We start from the raw sequence: 17582 nt of genomic DNA, 5'->3' as shown, positions 1-17582 counted from the left end.
AGTCACGGTCGCCAGATGTTGTGGTGGGGTTCTTTTTTGTTGAGATGTGTTAAATAATAATAATATGTATGTTTGCAGAATAATTGTATTGTCTCTTTTTATAATATATTTACACTGATGTCAATTTATATTTTGTATTTTGACAACTAAACTATTACTCGTAATATATTAAATAACAAATTAATAAGTAGGTCGTATATACTCGTAACAAGATGTAAGGACAATAAACTGCTAGATCACCGAGGCCGTCACCAACGTTAAATGTAAGGACTAAGGACAATTAAGCTGTTAGACCCTTGGCCGTCACTGGTGTTAGATGTAAGGACTAAGGACAATAAACTGCTAGACTACCGAGGCTACCGGTATTAGATGTAAGGAGTAAGGTCAAGTGTGTCTGTCTCACCCTCGACGGTCTCGAGCGTGCGCACGACGTCGCTGTCGCGCAGCACGGCGCGGTGCGGACGCCACTCGGGGCGAGCCTCCGCCAGCGGGGCCAGCGCCGCGCCCGCACGGGACTCGCTCTCTGAACATGCCGACCACACATCACATCACTTATTTATATATATTGTTACCTCCGCCAGCGGGGCCAGCGCCGCGCCCGCACGGGACTCGCTCTCTGAACATGCCGACCACACATCACATCACTTATTTATATATATTGTTACCTCCGCCAGCGGGGCCAGCGCCGCGCCCGCACGGGACTCGCTCTCTGAACATGCCGACCACACATCACATCACTTATTTATATATATTGTTACCTCCGCCAGCGGGGCCAGCGCCGCGCCCGCACGGGACTCGCTCTCTGAACATGCCGACCACACATCACATCACTTATTTATATATATTGTTACCTCCGCCAGCGGGGCCAGCGCCGCGCCCGCACGGGACTCGCTCTCTGAACATGCCGACCACACATCACATCACTTATTTATATATATTGTTACCTCCGCCAGCGGGGCCAGCGCCGCGCCCGCACGGGACTCGCTCTCTGAACATGCCGACCACACATCACATCACTTATTTATATATATTGTTACCTCCGCCAGCGGGGCCAGCGCCGCGCCCGCACGGGACTCGCTCTCTGAACATGCCGACCACACATCACATCACTTATTTATATATATTGTTACCTCCGCCAGCGGGGCCAGCGCCGCGCCCGCACGGGACTCGCTCTCTGAACATGCCGACCACACATCACATCACTTATTTATATATATTGTTACCTCCGCCAGCGGGGCCAGCGCCGCGCCCGCACGGGACTCGCTCTCTGAACATGCCGACCACACATCACATCACTTATTTATATATATTGTTACCTCCGCCAGCGGGGCCAGCGCCGCGCCCGCACGGGACTCGCTCTCTGAACATGCCGACCACACATCACATCACTTATTTATATATATTGTTACCTCCGCCAGCGGGGCCAGCGCCGCGCCCGCACGGGACTCGCTCTCTGAACATGCCGACCACACATCACATCACTTATTTATATATATTGTTACCTCCGCCAGCGGGGCCAGCGCCGCGCCCGCACGGGACTCGCTCTCTGAACATGCCGACCACACATCACATCACTTATTTATATATATTGTTACCTCCGCCAGCGGGGCCAGCGCCGCGCCCGCACGGGACTCTCTCTCTGAACATGCCGACCACACATCACATCACTTATTTATATATATTGTTACCTCCGCCAGCGGGGCCAGCGCCGCGCCCGCACCATTCATCACATCACTTATTTATGTACATTGCTATTTATTAACTACCTGGACTTCATCCGCATGGAATTTATCTTTATTTTTCTAAATTAAAAGTAACCTAAGTTACTCTTTATTACATCAGCTACCGGCCAATAAAACTCCCGTCAAAATCAGTCCAGCCATTTCAGAGATTAGCCGGAACAAACAGACAGACAGTCAAAAATTGTAAAAAATGTTATTTTGGTGTATGTACCATGCATGTAGTAAAAAACGGTTATTTCAATATTACAAACAGACACTCCAATTTTATTTATATGTATAGATGTATAGTCAAACATTGTATTTCTAAAAGATAAAGAATGTGAGCAAACCGGAATCGTTTTCCAAGGACCGCCGGTTGGCTTGCAGTCGGCGCGCTCTCTCTCGTAGTTCGGCATCTCGTTGTTCTTCTTGGCTGTTCGCACGCAGCCACGATTCGATTTTTTGTCGCCATTCCCTGTATTCATTTATTTAACTTTAATGAACAAAAATAATGACGAGTGTGCATGGCAATAGTTGTTCATGCACTGAATTTTCATTTAATGTTAGACATAGACACCTATATAAATATAGAAATAGAAATAGAAATAGAATTTTTTTATTAACTCGTTTTTACAGTAATAACATAAGAAATACAAGAATAATTTACACATTAAAAAACGGAGTCAATGTGGGCCACAACTCAGCATAATGCTGGAAATAGTTTCCAGCGCTGATTTTCAGTTGGGCCCCCAGTACGGACGCGCAAATATTACAATTAAAAAATACTTATACATTAACTTAATAAATCAGATACTATGCAATTAAAATAAAAATAATAATATCAAGAGAAAAGTATATAAATAATAAAAAGTAAAATTATATATTAATAATCTTAAATAATAATCCTAAAACATTATATACGTAATGGATAAAAGAAAAAATAAACAATTACAAAGAAATAAAATTAAAAAAAAAAAAATATATATATATATATGTACCCACAGTGATGCGTACGGTGCATTTTACGTATTCTAATAACGGTATCGCATTATTAAAATAAAAATATCCATAACACTTGCTCTCTGGTACCAGCAAATAGTTTCAGCCAAGGTAAATGTCGCCACCCACGCGCCTTTAATGAATCCTTTATCGTTATTATCAATTATTTTTTTGAACTTGTAGCAAATGTTCTTTAAAATGCTTTCGGAAAGTATATTTTGTTTTCACTTCACGCATAGGTGGTGGGAGAACATTCCATGTTTTTGAGGCCGCTATTTTAAATGATCCCCGGCAAAGAGTAGTTTTATGAATTGGCGTTACAAGAAGAAATGGCGAAGCCCTTGTATGATATATATATCTCCAATGTATATAGCCTCCTGTTATATACATTGTAAATAAACTGGCTTTAAAAAAAAAGTAATTCAATTGAGTTTCTTGCCAGTTCTTCTCAATTGGATCTATATACCGAACTGGACGGTAGGGAAAAAATAAAATTATAATGTAAAAATTTGACGTTCATAAGCGGCTAAAATGTCCTACATGAATAAATGATTTTTGAATTTTGAATTTAATGTGTACTTATAGCGGACTCAATACCTTGCGGCGTTATCTACCAGGCAACCATGAGTGGTGCAGAGAATATACATGAAATGCACTAATATAAATGAGAAATGTAAAAAAAAAGATATATAAATATAAAGCAAAAAATATTTATTTATATTTAAATCAATAATAAAATCATTAGATGTATACTAAATAATGCAGCTGGCCTTTACAGCTTCACCGTATGTTAGAGGGCGAGTGCAGATGGCCTCCCAAACCCGTGGAAGGACTTATGGAGCGGCTGAAGGCTAGCTCCTGCCTGACGGACTCGTTTATTCGATTTCCTTTACTTATATATCCATTCTCTCGTCATTCACGTTTCAATTCGTGCATACATACATCTTTCAGTTAACACAGTCTTTCCGTTACATACCAATCCCACATATACTGTATAATAATAATAATAATCTCAGGACAATTCACACAGCGCCATCTATACCCAAGTTAAGATAGCTAAAGCTTGTATTATGTACTAGATAGTTATTTATGGTACTAGAGGTATTTGTATCTATTCTCTAGTTCTGATTGTTCTGATTATTCGGGTTGATGGATCAACCCGATCGATACAAACAATGATACTCATGAATACAAAAGTTTGTGCGAGGAATTGAACCCGCGACCATCGGACGTAAAGCGGTGTGCTAGACTGCTAGACCACCGAGGTCGTCATGTCATAAACAATAAATGTTTTTTTAATATGAATTGAGAGAAATGACAAGCACGTACTTAGGTTTCGGCGCTCCAGCATCTTCTTGTCGCGGTGCGGGAGATGCGGGCGTTCGAGGTGATGATTCTCGTTCGCGTTCTGATTCCCGTTCTCGTTCCCTTTCGCGTTCCCGTTCGTGTTCTCTTTCTCGTTCTCGCTCGCGTTCGGGAATCTCGAGCCGTGCTCGAACTGGACCTCGTCGGGACCATGACCGATCTGAAGTTGGACAAAAGCCTTTCGTTAGCATATTCAAGTCAAATCGAAATTTAACTGTTCCATGTCTCTACATGTCTTTGTATGAACTATTATATATTTTTCAATTTTTGTATGTGTGGTTTGCGCTTTAAGCTCAAAAAAGGCTAACGGATTTGGGTGCAGTTTTCACTTTGTATAAGCTGATATTTGTATATTTGCCTGCACATTAAGCTCAGAAAAGGCTAACCGATTTCGATGCAGTTGTCCCTTTGTATAAACTCAGCCAGTTACTAATTAAAATGTGCGAATAGTAGAAAACAAAGTTCAAACGATGAAGGAGGTAAAGAATAGTATATTTCAAGAAGACTTCAACGAAATATATTATATCAAGTCAGTTTGTGTTTTAAAATCGGTCGTAGATACAACTAAATACTATGCACGAGTGGTCACATGATAACGTAGTGTACAATGTCCATATTACTGCATGAACGATGGTTACCTTACTGATGGGCCGTCAACTTAATGGTTGTCTGCCATTTCAATTAAAAAATCGGGTAATAGATATAAATACGGCATAAATAGATAATACACTGAAAAGCAGCATAGACTAAAGTTAAATAAAGGAAGAAGCGTCGTAAATATATGAAAATGAGCTGGAGAGAGTGGAGTTAAACAAAGGAAGAAGTGTGTGGTGAAGGTGGAGAAACTCCAGCAGCGCTTCCTCGTGCTCCGCCGGGCTCGTCTCTAGCATTACACCCACATTACACGAGGCGTGTAGTTACCGAGGCTGCCCCAGGCGCTGCGCTCGCGCGAGGGGTCGGGCGCGGCGTGCCGCAGGAACTCCAGCAGCGCCTCCTCGTGCTCCGCCGGGCTCGTCTCTAGCATTACACCCACATTACACGAGGCGTGTAGTTACCGAGGCTGCCCCAGGCGCTGCGCTCGCGCGAGGGGTCGGGCGCGGCGTGCCGCAGGAACTCCAGCAGCGCCTCCTCGTGCTCCGCCGGGCTCGTCTCTAGCATTACACCCACATTACACGAGGCGTGTAGTTACCGAGGCTGCCCCAGGCGCTGCGCTCGCGCGAGGGGTCGGGCGCGGCGTGCCGCAGGAACTCCAGCAGCGCCTCCTCGTGCTCCGCCGGGCTCGTCTCTAGCATTACACCCACATTACACGAGGCGTGTAGTTACCGAGGCTGCCCCAGGCGCTGCGCTCGCGCGAGGGGTCGGGCGCGGCGTGCCGCAGGAACTCCAGCAGCGCCTCCTCGTGCTCCGCCGGGCTCGTCTCTAGCATTACACCCACATTACACGAGGCGTGTAGTTACCGAGGCTGCCCCAGGCGCTGCGCTCGCGCGAGGGGTCGGGCGCGGCGTGCCGCAGGAACTCCAGCAGCGCCTCCTCGTGCTCCGCCGGGCTCGTCTCTAGCATTACACCCACATTACACGAGGCGTGTAGTTACCGAGGCTGCCCCAGGCGCTGCGCTCGCGCGAGGGGTCGGGCGCGGCGTGCCGCAGGAACTCCAGCAGCGCCTCCTCGTGCTCCGCCGGGCTCGTCTCTAGCATTACACCCACATTACACGAGGCGTGTAGTTACCGAGGCTGCCCCAGGCGCTGCGCTCGCGCGAGGGGTCGGGCGCGGCGTGCCGCAGGAACTCCAGCAGCGCCTCCTCGTGCTCCGCCGGGCTCGTCTCTAGCATTACACCCACATTACACGAGGCGTGTAGTTACCGAGGCTGCCCCAGGCGCTGCGCTCGCGCGAGGGGTCGGGCGCGGCGTGCCGCAGGAACTCCAGCAGCGCCTCCTCGTGCTCCGCCGGGCTCGTCTCTAGCATTACACCCACATTACACGAGGCGTGTAGTTACCGAGGCTGCCCCAGGCGCTGCGCTCGCGCGAGGGGTCGGGCGCGGCGTGCCGCAGGAACTCCAGCAGCGCCTCCTCGTGCTCCGCCGGGCTCGCGCGGCTGCGGCGGCGCAGGCTGCCCGTCGGCGTCACGTCTGTCGATACATATCAGCTCAGTATCACATCAGTACCACATCACACTTATAGCTAAACCAATACAAACCAGGTTCAGGTTACGTTTGGAAGCGGCCTTATATTTAGTAGTGGATTAAATTTTTTATGATGAAATTGATCTTAGAATTTAGGAGTTCTGTTAATCTTTAATATACCTGGAGACGGCGAAGGATCATGCGACTTTCTCAATGATCTCCTTCCGAGGCCATTCCTTATGTCTAATAGTAGAGATTCCATCAGTGACTCGCACTCGGACACTGGCGTACTGCAGACACTGCCTCCACCTGAGAATGAAATGGTTTTATACAGATTCAACGTATACTCAGTATTGGCAAAACCAAATAAAATCTCGAAGAAATTAATCGTAAACCAATATAATCAAATAAAATTCCCAAGAGATAAAATCTAATATTGAAAAAACATTTTGAAAACCATAATACATATTAAAAACAAATGTATACCGGGCGTGGGGCGCGGGCGCGCGGCGGCGAGGTCACGTGCTCGTCTTCGTGCGGCAGCCTGCTCCTCGTGCGCGCGACGCCGCGCGTTGTCGCGTGCCGCCGACCGGAACTTGCCGCAGAACGTCGCAAACGTCTGCACAACACGCACATCACGTTTTAAATTCGACCACTACTCGCCTCGCGTGCAATAATTGCAAATTTATGTCACATCAACATTAGGAAAAAGCATGGGTCCCAGATATGAACCTTGAGGTACTCTACCAAAAATTAGTAGATTTAACAACGTACTACATTTCATTATTGATTTAATTACTGTTACATACATAATGTCATATTTCATTAATAACGATATGGCTATTGAACAAAACACGTATACTGAAACTGATCAGTTATGCTATATAAGAGACTTTTATTGACAAAAAAAAATTATGATTAAAAGACAGCTTCAACAACTACTCATAATTAAGTAAAAATTGTGTTGCTGAAATAAATTACACATCTTTATTTTTCTAAAATTGTAAAATATAGGTAGTAATTAAGCATAATAAAAGCAAAAAGAGAACTATTTACTAACCTTAAAACACTCTTCTAGCTTGAATGACACGGGATCTTCACAAAAGAAATCAGCTAGCTGTTTCCTCATGCTTTCCACTTCTTCCATGTCTTTATTTAGGGCCGACACTTCTTGTTCAGCGACCTTAATGTTAAACCCAATATTATTTTGTTGTATTTATAAATTTATATATCTAATTATTATTTATGTCATACAGGACAGAAAATAATAATGATTTTTAATTTACCTGTAAGAAATTTCCCATTTGGTCCTTAATATCTTGCTGTGTGGTTGGCAGTTGAATTTCCTTCTTCAATTGTTCGATCCTATTGCTCAAGGTTTTGATTTCGTTGTGCAACTGTTCCACACTTGCTTTAGCCGCTTCGTCCAAAACTCGTGTGTCATCAGCAAAATGGACTAGTTCTTTGTTTTTGCGTTCCGCTTGCTGTATCATATAAAATTTTAGATATATACACCTCAAAATAATAGATATGTTATGATAAATTTAATGTACATATAATAATGTGACTCACCATAGCGACATAGTGCATCAAATTCATTCCAGGTTTATTGGCTCTAATATCAGATAATTTCTGTAGGGATGATAACTTCACCCCTGCAGCACCCCCCGCGTACCCTCCAGCATTTAAAAAGTTTCCTGCTATGAGTGCTATGTATAAGATTTCCTGAAATTATTTAAGATAATAATTTTGGAGTAAATGGCAAACAATTGCTTTATGGAATTTGTTATTAAAGAAAATAATGTACAGGTCTTCACAATAATGAGAATTAAAAAATGGTACTATACCTGTATTGCTCTTGAAGATATCAGATCATCACCTGCCACTAAAATAGCATTGATAGCGCTTTCTAAATAACCTGCTGTTGATGGCCATTCTTCTTTTAGCAACATGCACTCAATACGGAGTTTATAGCTAAAGAAACGAATGAATATGTATAAGTATTTACATTATTATGTATTTTATTAAAACTATAATCAAAGATACTAACCTGGGCAATTGAATCAGTTGCAACAGAAATTTCTCAGCATTTCCCAGTTTAGTCGAATCTCCAGAAAATGCTTTTAGCATTTCGCATTCGTCTATTTCGGGCAGGATTTTTAGAAGACCTCTTAATTTTTCAGCTCCAATATCGTCGTGAGATCCTTCACGAATCAGTTGGATTATATCCTCATTGGAACTAAAAACACATTATTAAAACTTATTACATCACAATAACAATTATTTTCTAAATCACCTAACAATAAGATAAAATCTGAAACACACCTTCGGAATTGTTTTAAGAAAATGTTAACATTTAAACTTCTTTTGCCGTCTAAGAGAGTTATTTCAGAAGATTCCTTCCTCGGTTTTCTCTCACCGGAGCTGTCGCATATTGGGCTCCGTCCGAGACGAGGGGAGGAGCCTGCTGATCCTGTTGGTTGAACCTGAAAGACGGATTGTTTAAGATTTAACAACAGTTTTCCGAATATATTGCAAGAACCTTACTTAACCTACGGTTTGGTAAACTTGCAAAAAAAATATCTGAACATGTAGATTAAAAACTATCGTTATTTAAGAAATAGAAATAGCAATAATCTTATTTCAAATAAACTTAATATAAGCACTTTGGAATAGTCAAGTTTTTTGATTCTACTGCTCATTCGGAATGCAGACTTATCACAAGAAGAATGAGCAAAAAACTTCTGTGTTGCCCTATTAAATAAATATTAATTTACTTATATTTAATTAACAACAAGGATTAGGCATATGAGAATCAACATAGAAACCGCTACGCACTTAATCTGTTCAATCAGATAACATTGTCAGCGCTATGAATTTTAAGTTCGATATTTTCTACAAAACGTTATTATAATTTATAAATTCTTCAATTTTATAAATAAGCTTTTTCACAAAGAAAATATTTTATAACACATTTGTATTTTTTTCTGGCAAATTTAATTAAACGATATAAATCTATCGTTCGTTGTTTTTTTCATTTATTTAAAAATTTACATAATACGATACAGTTGGTATACACTGGACCTACAAAATTTAATTATGTTGAATGATCATTAATCATACGATCTTTTTTTTCGAACTGTGCTGTTGGCTTTAATGTTAATAATCATGATACACAGAATAAATTTGTAATGCGTAGGAATGAAGATAATATTTTAAAGTTGGATGGTTATAAGGGCAGGGGAAGGCCAAAAAGAGATGTAGACTGTATGAAAGATGATCTTTCGAACTATTCTAATACTGTTGGTCATCTAATCATGAAGTTACATAGTTATCATATACATTTAAAATATTGTCTTCATTCATAAGCATTAGAATAAATTTGTAATGCTTATGAATGAAGACAATATTTTAAATGTAGATGATAATAAGGCCAGATTAAAGCCTAAAAAAGAGATAGATGGACTGTATGAAAGAAAGGGAGTGAATAATGAGATGACTGCGAACAGAGATGGAAGAGAAAAACATATTACACTCACTCCAATTAAATGAGATAAAGAATCAGATGAGAACATATAATAATTTTGTTCTACCTGCTGGCAAAACAGCCCCTCGATTTCGCTCCAGTCTAGTTCAGTTTTCGGCGAGTGCTTGTGACTGGACGCCACTATTGCCCAGATGTTGTTCTGTCCGATTACCTGAAGATAAAGATGTATTAATTGTAATTTACTATGACATAATAGAAAATTTTTCTTTACATTGGAGCATTATTTACTAGCAAATCATTTAAGTGACTGATTATGAGTTTATAATTCACAACTGGCATATGGAGATGATAATAATGATGGCTACTGCTGTTTTTATAGTACATAGAAACGTATGTATAATATGGTAAATTCTACACACCAATGTATAGATGAAATTTATGTATATAAAAGAAACTAGCAGACCTAGATACGCGTTGTTATGGGTTAATAATAGACAAATAATTTGCAGTAAAATAATGATGCGACTATAAATTGAGATGTAAGCTATTATATCTTACAAGTTGGATCAAACTGATAGTGCACACAATGTGCAAATTCAATTTGCAATCGATTCAGTAGTTTAGGAGTCCATCACATAAAACGTGACACATAATTTTTATATATAAAGATGGGTGTATATTTACATGTAAAAGTCCATTCGCGCTATACTCACTTTGTTGTTGGGTATTTTGTTCCAATTGATGGTCTTCATCTTGGTTTTGGGTATCGGAGTCTCCTGCTGCGGGAGTCTGACGTCGAGCACAGGTGGTGCAGGGGGCGCAGGGGGCGCGGGGCCTGGCGGCGGGGGCAGCTGTGGGGGTGGTGGGGCGCGGGGAGGCGGGGGCATCACCGGCGCCGGCGGAGGGGGGATGACTGTACCAATTATTTTTAATTCAAATATCGTCTGCTCTAACGGTATATATTGTCGGAATAGCTTTTAGTCAGCTTACGTATCCAGCATGGCGTTTCTGACGATTTACCAGATATCATCATAATTTGACGACATCGGTGGTCTAGCGGTCTGGCACACCGCATTACGTCCGATGGTCGCGGGTTCGATTCCTCGCACGGCACACACATTTGTATTCATGAGTATGATTGTTTGTCTGGGTGTTTTCTATGTATAATTTGTAGGTATGTATTTACGAAAAAATAACTATGTATTTGTATCAATTGTCTAGTATCCATAACACAAGCATTCTTCTTAAAAGGCTTAAATAAGAATAAAATATATAATAGTTTAAGATATTTAAAAAAAATTGTTTACCTGCCATGGGTGGAGCGACGGGCGCGGGGGGCGGGGGCGGAGGCGGGGGGGATAGTGCCCGCTGCAGACTCTGCTTCCTGCCAGCCGCGGATACATCTCTGTGCTGACATGCACATCCCATTTTTGCCTAGAATATACATAAAAATATCGGGTCATGTTAGTCCGCGAGAGAATCGGACAGTGCGATTTCAGAGGAGCTTCCTCCCGCGTCCACTTAGATTGTGGAATGAACTACCTGCCGAGGTTTTCTCCAGAGCTTACAGCATGGGGTTTTTCAAGAATATATTAAGGTTACTTAAGGCATACGTGACACCCCTGGTGTTTCAGGCGTCTATAGGCTATATTAACCGTTTACCATCAGATGGGCCGCATGCTTGTTTCCTACTATCATTGTATTAAAGAAGAATCCTAAACTATTGAACCGATTTTGATGAAATTTTATGTGTATACTTGGTAGATCTATTTTTTTCACAGTGATAATAAGGATGACCCTCCCAAAGTTAAACATACAATCCGAAATTTTCACCCTTCTACCATCAACCCCTATTTTTTAATAGTGATAATAATTTACATATAAACAACAACTAAAAACTGCTCATCCAAAATAGCAGAAACTTTGATGAGTTATTGTTAAAATATACGCACACTAGCTTTCTTGACGAGTGTCGCCATCTTTAGGTTGTGGTCGGAAAATTTCAACACCCTCTACCGTTAATTATTAATGACTAGCTACTCGCCCCGGCTTCGCCCGGGTGTACATGTATTATATATATAAACCCTCCTCTTGAATCACTCTATTTATTTAAAAAACCGCTTCAAAATCCGTTGCGTAGTTTTAAAGATTTAAGCATACATAGGGACGGACAGACAGCGAAAGTGACTTTGTTTTAATATGTAATAATGACTTCAAATGAAATAAAACTTCTACCAAAACAAAGACTGTTAAATGAAGAGTCTTCTCCTCTTAGTGAGAATATAATTTTGACAATAATCAAACCTGTACACTAGGAGCTCTGAGGAGTTTCGCAGCATCTTCCCTGCTCTCCAACAATGTGGCTCGGTGGACTAGAGTTTCTGCTGTATCCCATACTATATCGCTGACAGGTTCCTTAGGATCTATACGCAGAAGATGCTGCAGAATGCTCAAGAACGGTATCTCTTGAGGTGTATCTGCTACCTGTAAATTAAATTTAAACTCTTGTACTGCATTCATACATAGGCAGGGGAAAATATTGGGGCAGTTGATAGAACACGACGAACTATTTAATACCATTATTGAAAAAAAAATAGATGGAGAATATAAATGGAGATGGAGAAAATAGAGAGGAAGGGGACCAAGACACAGCTATATCAAGCAAGTTAAATAAAAAGTTGGAGTCGTGTCGTATCAACAGCTAAAAGGCCTGATAGAAGATTGTGGAAGGTGGCGGGAGCTCCACCAACAAGAGCACAGCTCTTAAATTATGAATGAATGTACTGCATTCGTACATTGGAAAAATTATACTTAGATTGATATTTTGTTACTGATAAATTTCAGCGGTTCTTTTCATAAATTGAAGATGCCGGTGTCCTGTAGATAATATTTATTATTTAGTGTATATTATTTTGTTTAATTTCGCTACCATTCACCAGCAACCAGAAACCACCGTTACCGGAAGCGTTACGAACTTCTATTCGACTCATATTGCGATACGTGTCGATACGATCATCAGGCATCATCATCATGAATACAGTTCGGATATAGCTCGGAAGCCTAGTGTAGACTGTTCAGCGACCAAACAGCATTTCCGAAATGAAATGTACGTAAAATAACAACTAATTTGATAAAATATTTGTGGTAAGATTGAGTAGATCAGTGATCTATAACAACGTCGAAATATCGGGCGCTCAATAATGTAATTGTGGTAAATATTTCATTTAAATGTGTACAAATAATCAATCGTGAAAAACAGTTTATGTTATTGCCTTATGAAGCTCTAAAATAATATCCCGTTAACAGAAAAATCATATAATATTTTTTTTATTTCACCGCTCATTCGGAAAGCTGACTAATCACAAGAAGATAAGCATGAAATTTGCGTGTTGCTCTTTTAAATAAATGTTGGTTAACATTACATTCATGATCAACAGCGAAAAACACTTATAACTCGATTAATCCGGCTCGAAGGACCAAAGAAATAGGTGTAGCTTCCTACACTTAGTTGATAGTGATAGAATGATAATGTTATTGATAAAAGATACGTCTCATTATGACTACTTATAAATACAGGGTGGTTTTATTATAATACTATTTAGTAAATAAGTCATTTATATGAACATATATTATTGTACGGTGTTCCGTAGATAATATTTACAGTAGAGTCTACCTGTTTGAGTATTGCGTAGAATACATCCAGGTGTGAATTGAGATTGATCCCTCCTGGTCCTTGGGCTTCGTCGCTCTCCCTTTGTTCCTCGAACACATCGAGTTGGACGCCAAGGTCTGGCTGACTTGCTGCTTCGTGTCTGTAATTAAATTAAACAGTTTAGGATCGTGGTTTATTCTGTTAATTCTTTCATTGAGGGCGTAGGGATCCAATAGTCCTCACCGGTGAAGCATTAGAGTTTGAAGGTGGCATGCAGCTATTCTCTACTCGGCTAGATGAAAGGTCCCTTCGATGGGAACCATACCCGTGGTCTTGGTGAATGCCTAGTACGATCCCATTGGCACGGAAATATGTAGACGAGGAGTAATAGCCGTCAGGTTTGGACGTTAAGAATCCGGCAAATCTTTAGAGCTCTACCGGCTTTGGGGCCAAATGGGGACTCGTCTGGCCCCTAAGGCGGTAGAGCTCTATAAAGATTTTCCTAACGTAAAATTTACGTCATTTGACAGGCCTAACTCCTTCAAATCCCTATGGACACTAGTCAGCCAGGTATTCAGTAGACTACTTCGTGTTTATATATATATATATATACACGAGGAAAGAAGAAATATTAGTAAGATTATGAATTTATATTATACTAGCATTTGCCCGCGGCTTCGCTCGCGTTAATTTATCCCCTTAGGGGTGGAATTTATCAAAATTCTTTCTTAAGGGATGCTACGTCATAGTAGCTTTATGCATGCAAAGTCTCCCGATTGGTTTGAAATTGACAAAGTTTCATGCAAACTTTCATCCCCTATTTTATCCCCTTGGGGGTAGAATTAATCAAAATCCTTTCTTAGCGGATGCCTACGTCATAACATCTACCAGTGTGCCAAATTCCAGCCCGATCCGTCCAGTGGTTTGGGCTGTGCGATGATAGATCACTATGTCAGTCACCTTTGAGTTATATATATTTAGATTATTAGAAAAGAAAGAAGAAATATTAGTAATATTATGAATTTATATTATACTAGCTGTCCCGGCAAACATTGTTTTGCCTTAAAATAAAGATTTAGGGGTGGACTACCCCTAACATTTAGGGGGAAAAATAGACGTTGGCCGATTCTCAGACCTACTCAATACGCTCACAACATTTCATGAGAATCGGTCAAGCCGTTTCGGAGGAGTATGGGAACGAAAATTGTGACACGAGAATTTTATATATAAGGTTATTAAATCAGTGAGTAATATAGGTTGTTACCGCGGTATACAACTAGTATGGAATAATTTAAAAGAGTTTGTGATCGCTTAATTTTTTTTATTTGAATGATGTTAATCTTGTTGTAGGCAGTTGTAAATGATCACCTGAACACTGATTTATGTTCAACAAAAAGAAGTTTGACCATAAATATTAATAAAATATGATTATTAATGTATAACCGATTCGTTAATTTTCATACAAGAAATATTGTAATTAATGAGTAATATGTTATTATAAACATCAGAACAGGATCTGAAAATTAATAACATATTTTAATATATGTATGTTTTTGAACAAAAAAAAAACTAATAATTTCTGTTTTTATTTGTACAAACTTCTGTATAATAATAATAATAATAAAAGGCTTTATTATTATTATTTTTTTATATTATTTTTTCTCGACTTTCGCCGGTAATCTTGTTATGTACGGGCCTAAGCCAAGTACATAACAATGTTCTATATCAGGTGGATATACAAATGTAGGCCTAATCTGTCTGTAGAAACTTTCTAACAATCCGGCATGTGTTTAGAACTACAGCCTTCTGTAGTTGGCAGTATATATTAGGGGGCAAGTTCAGGGTATTTAATGTCTGATGCATGTGTTTCGGTATGACACCTGTAGTTGAGAGGACGTTATTATTATTATTATTATAGTTTGAATATGATAATAATAATAATAAACCCTTTTATTTCCATAACCATCCAGAAGTTTGTACAAATAAAAAAAGAAATTGTTAGTTTTTTTTATCTATTTGTGGATATGGACCCCTCTTTGGGTGAAGGCATCATCTATCTTTTTCCAATATTCTCTCGTCTCGTTTTTTCCTATAGCTAACCAGTCTTTTCCTATATAGTCCACAATATCATCAGCCCACCGTCTTATTAGTCTTTCAACTTTACTCTCATAACTTAGTATCCAACTAACTTCCATATTCAAATTCAAATTCAAATTCAAAAATCATTTATTCATGTAGGACATTTTATCCGCTTATGAACGTCAAATTTTTACATTATAATTTTATTTTTTCCCTACCGTCCAGTTCGGTATATAGATCCAATTGAGAAGAACTGTCAAGAAACTCAATTGAATTACTTTTTTTTTTTAAAGCTAGTTTATTTACAATGTATATTTATATAGGTGTCTATGTCCAACATTAAATGAAAATTCAGTGCATGAACAACTATTGCCATGCACACTCGTCATACTAATCTATAGATATAAATAAAATTGGAGTATCTGTTTGTAATATTGACGTAACCATTTTTAACAATTTTTGTCTGTCTGCCTGTCAGTCTATTTGTTCCGGCTAATCTCTGAAATGTCTGGACCGATTATGACGGGACTTTTTTTGGCAGGTAGCTGATGTATTAAGGAGTAACTTAGGCAACTTTTATTTTAGAAAAATAAAGTTTTATTCCACGCGGACGAAGTCTCGGGAACAGCTAGTATTATATATATTTACATGTTTTTTCGGACTACTCTAATGCTGTTGGCCGCTGCTGGCCTTTAAAGGTTCACGGGATGGTAGGGGGCGAGTGCAGATGGCACTCCAAACCCGCGGAAGGACTTATGGAGCGGCCAACTCCCGTCTGACGGATACGACTTTAGTCTGAGGGCGTCGCTAGGATCAGGGAGTCGTAATTTCGATCGCCGTTTGAATTGGACAGTCATACAGTCCTTTTGAATAACTCTATCTATTACAAATTACATTAAAATACTAATTAAGTTACGTAGCTCAAAAGATCTTACTGAACAGACAGTGGAGTCTATTTATTATTAAAGATTGACTTTCGCTGTCTGTCCGTCCCTACAAATCTTTAAAACTACGCAACGGATTTTGAAGTATAAAACAAAGTCGCTGTCAAAGTCTGTCGCTGTCTGTCCGTCCCTATGTATGCTTAAATCTTTAAAACTACGCAACGGATTTTGAATTGATAGAGTGATTCAAGGTTTTTTTAACAGATAAAACAAAGAGTGATCTTTAAAACAAGGATATTGAGGAAGGTCTATATATATAATACATGTACACCCGTGTGAAGCCGGAGCGAGTAGTTAGTTATGTATAATTTTAACATAGGATCCATTTTTTTTTATTCTTAATTACGTATATTATTTTTTGAAATATGTTTTTAGTGTACAATAAGTTTAGGTAGACATTATTTAACCCCCAGATTTATGTCAATTAAACTGCCCACGGGTGATCTCCCGATCCCAACGTGTAAATTTGCTTTCATTGCGGAGTGACCCACCGGTGGGCATGCGATCTATAACGTGTTAAATTCAAAGATTTTTATTTGTATGTCTATAACAGCTAGCCTAAACATGTCAGACAAATCCATGCTGTACCTAATTGTTTTTATATATAATCGCGCATGTTTTACGAATATTTTTTTTTTAAACTGAAACTAGGGGAGGGGGTTCCCCCTGGAAACCATCGTGTAATGAATTCTTAGTGAATTTGTCACGATGGGTTTACGGATCTGACCTCATGTTCATCCTATCATCCTCCATTGGTGCCCTGCCAGCGTAAACCGTTAGCGCAGGCGGGTGCATCATTCCATTGTCATCCAGAAAAGAAAATGGGAATAAATTACCCTTAATAATTTGATCAAAGTCGATTATTATGTAGTGTAATCACATTATTAAAACTACAAGAACCGTGTGTTGTAGAGCGATCTTTATAAAACCTAAAATAAATTTATTGTCCCTCTAAAGAGTCGTTTGAAACGCAGATAAAGGTTGACAGATGCGTGGGCGCAGCCGACCGTGCCAAATACGGCAAGTGTATTAGTAACCACTTTTGAATAATTCCAACCTGTAGGTATATGTATATATATATATATAGTTAGTTATTGTATGGTTAACCATGCAAACGTTGTTTTGCCATATAAATTATATCGCTATTAAAAAATAGGGGTTGGTGATAGAAAGGTGAAAATTTAAGGTTGTATTTGAAAAATAAAAAAAAATATTT

General features: G+C 39.8%; 1 protein-coding gene across 1 annotated transcript in view; it reads right to left on the bottom strand.

The window, feature by feature from the left end:
• LOC131847466 (inverted formin-2) overlaps positions 1 to 17582 on the bottom strand; it is a 155670-nt gene that overhangs the window by 3317 nt on the left and 134771 nt on the right. Inside the window, exons 8-24 of the mRNA XM_059197055.1 lie at positions 13365 to 13503; positions 11996 to 12175; positions 10999 to 11125; positions 10405 to 10604; positions 9798 to 9902; positions 8530 to 8690; positions 8255 to 8443; positions 8052 to 8178; positions 7777 to 7929; positions 7491 to 7688; positions 7265 to 7387; positions 6691 to 6823; positions 6385 to 6513; positions 6079 to 6210; positions 4050 to 4245; positions 2072 to 2196; positions 404 to 523 (exon numbers count right to left, since the gene is read on the bottom strand). Of these exons, the coding sequence (XP_059053038.1) occupies positions 404 to 523; positions 2072 to 2196; positions 4050 to 4245; positions 6079 to 6210; positions 6385 to 6513; positions 6691 to 6823; positions 7265 to 7387; positions 7491 to 7688; positions 7777 to 7929; positions 8052 to 8178; positions 8255 to 8443; positions 8530 to 8690; positions 9798 to 9902; positions 10405 to 10604; positions 10999 to 11125; positions 11996 to 12175; positions 13365 to 13503 (2537 nt within the window). The remainder of the gene's footprint in view (positions 1 to 403; positions 524 to 2071; positions 2197 to 4049; positions 4246 to 6078; positions 6211 to 6384; positions 6514 to 6690; positions 6824 to 7264; positions 7388 to 7490; positions 7689 to 7776; positions 7930 to 8051; positions 8179 to 8254; positions 8444 to 8529; positions 8691 to 9797; positions 9903 to 10404; positions 10605 to 10998; positions 11126 to 11995; positions 12176 to 13364; positions 13504 to 17582) is intronic.

Source organism: Achroia grisella, unplaced genomic scaffold (assembly GCF_030625045.1).
Source record: "Achroia grisella isolate CSIRO2021 unplaced genomic scaffold, CSIRO_AGI_Agris_v1 utg537, whole genome shotgun sequence".
NCBI lineage: Eukaryota > Metazoa > Arthropoda > Insecta > Lepidoptera > Pyralidae > Achroia > Achroia grisella.
Note: the sequence above shows the minus strand (reverse complement) of the source record. Positions and strands in the feature narration are given on the sequence as shown.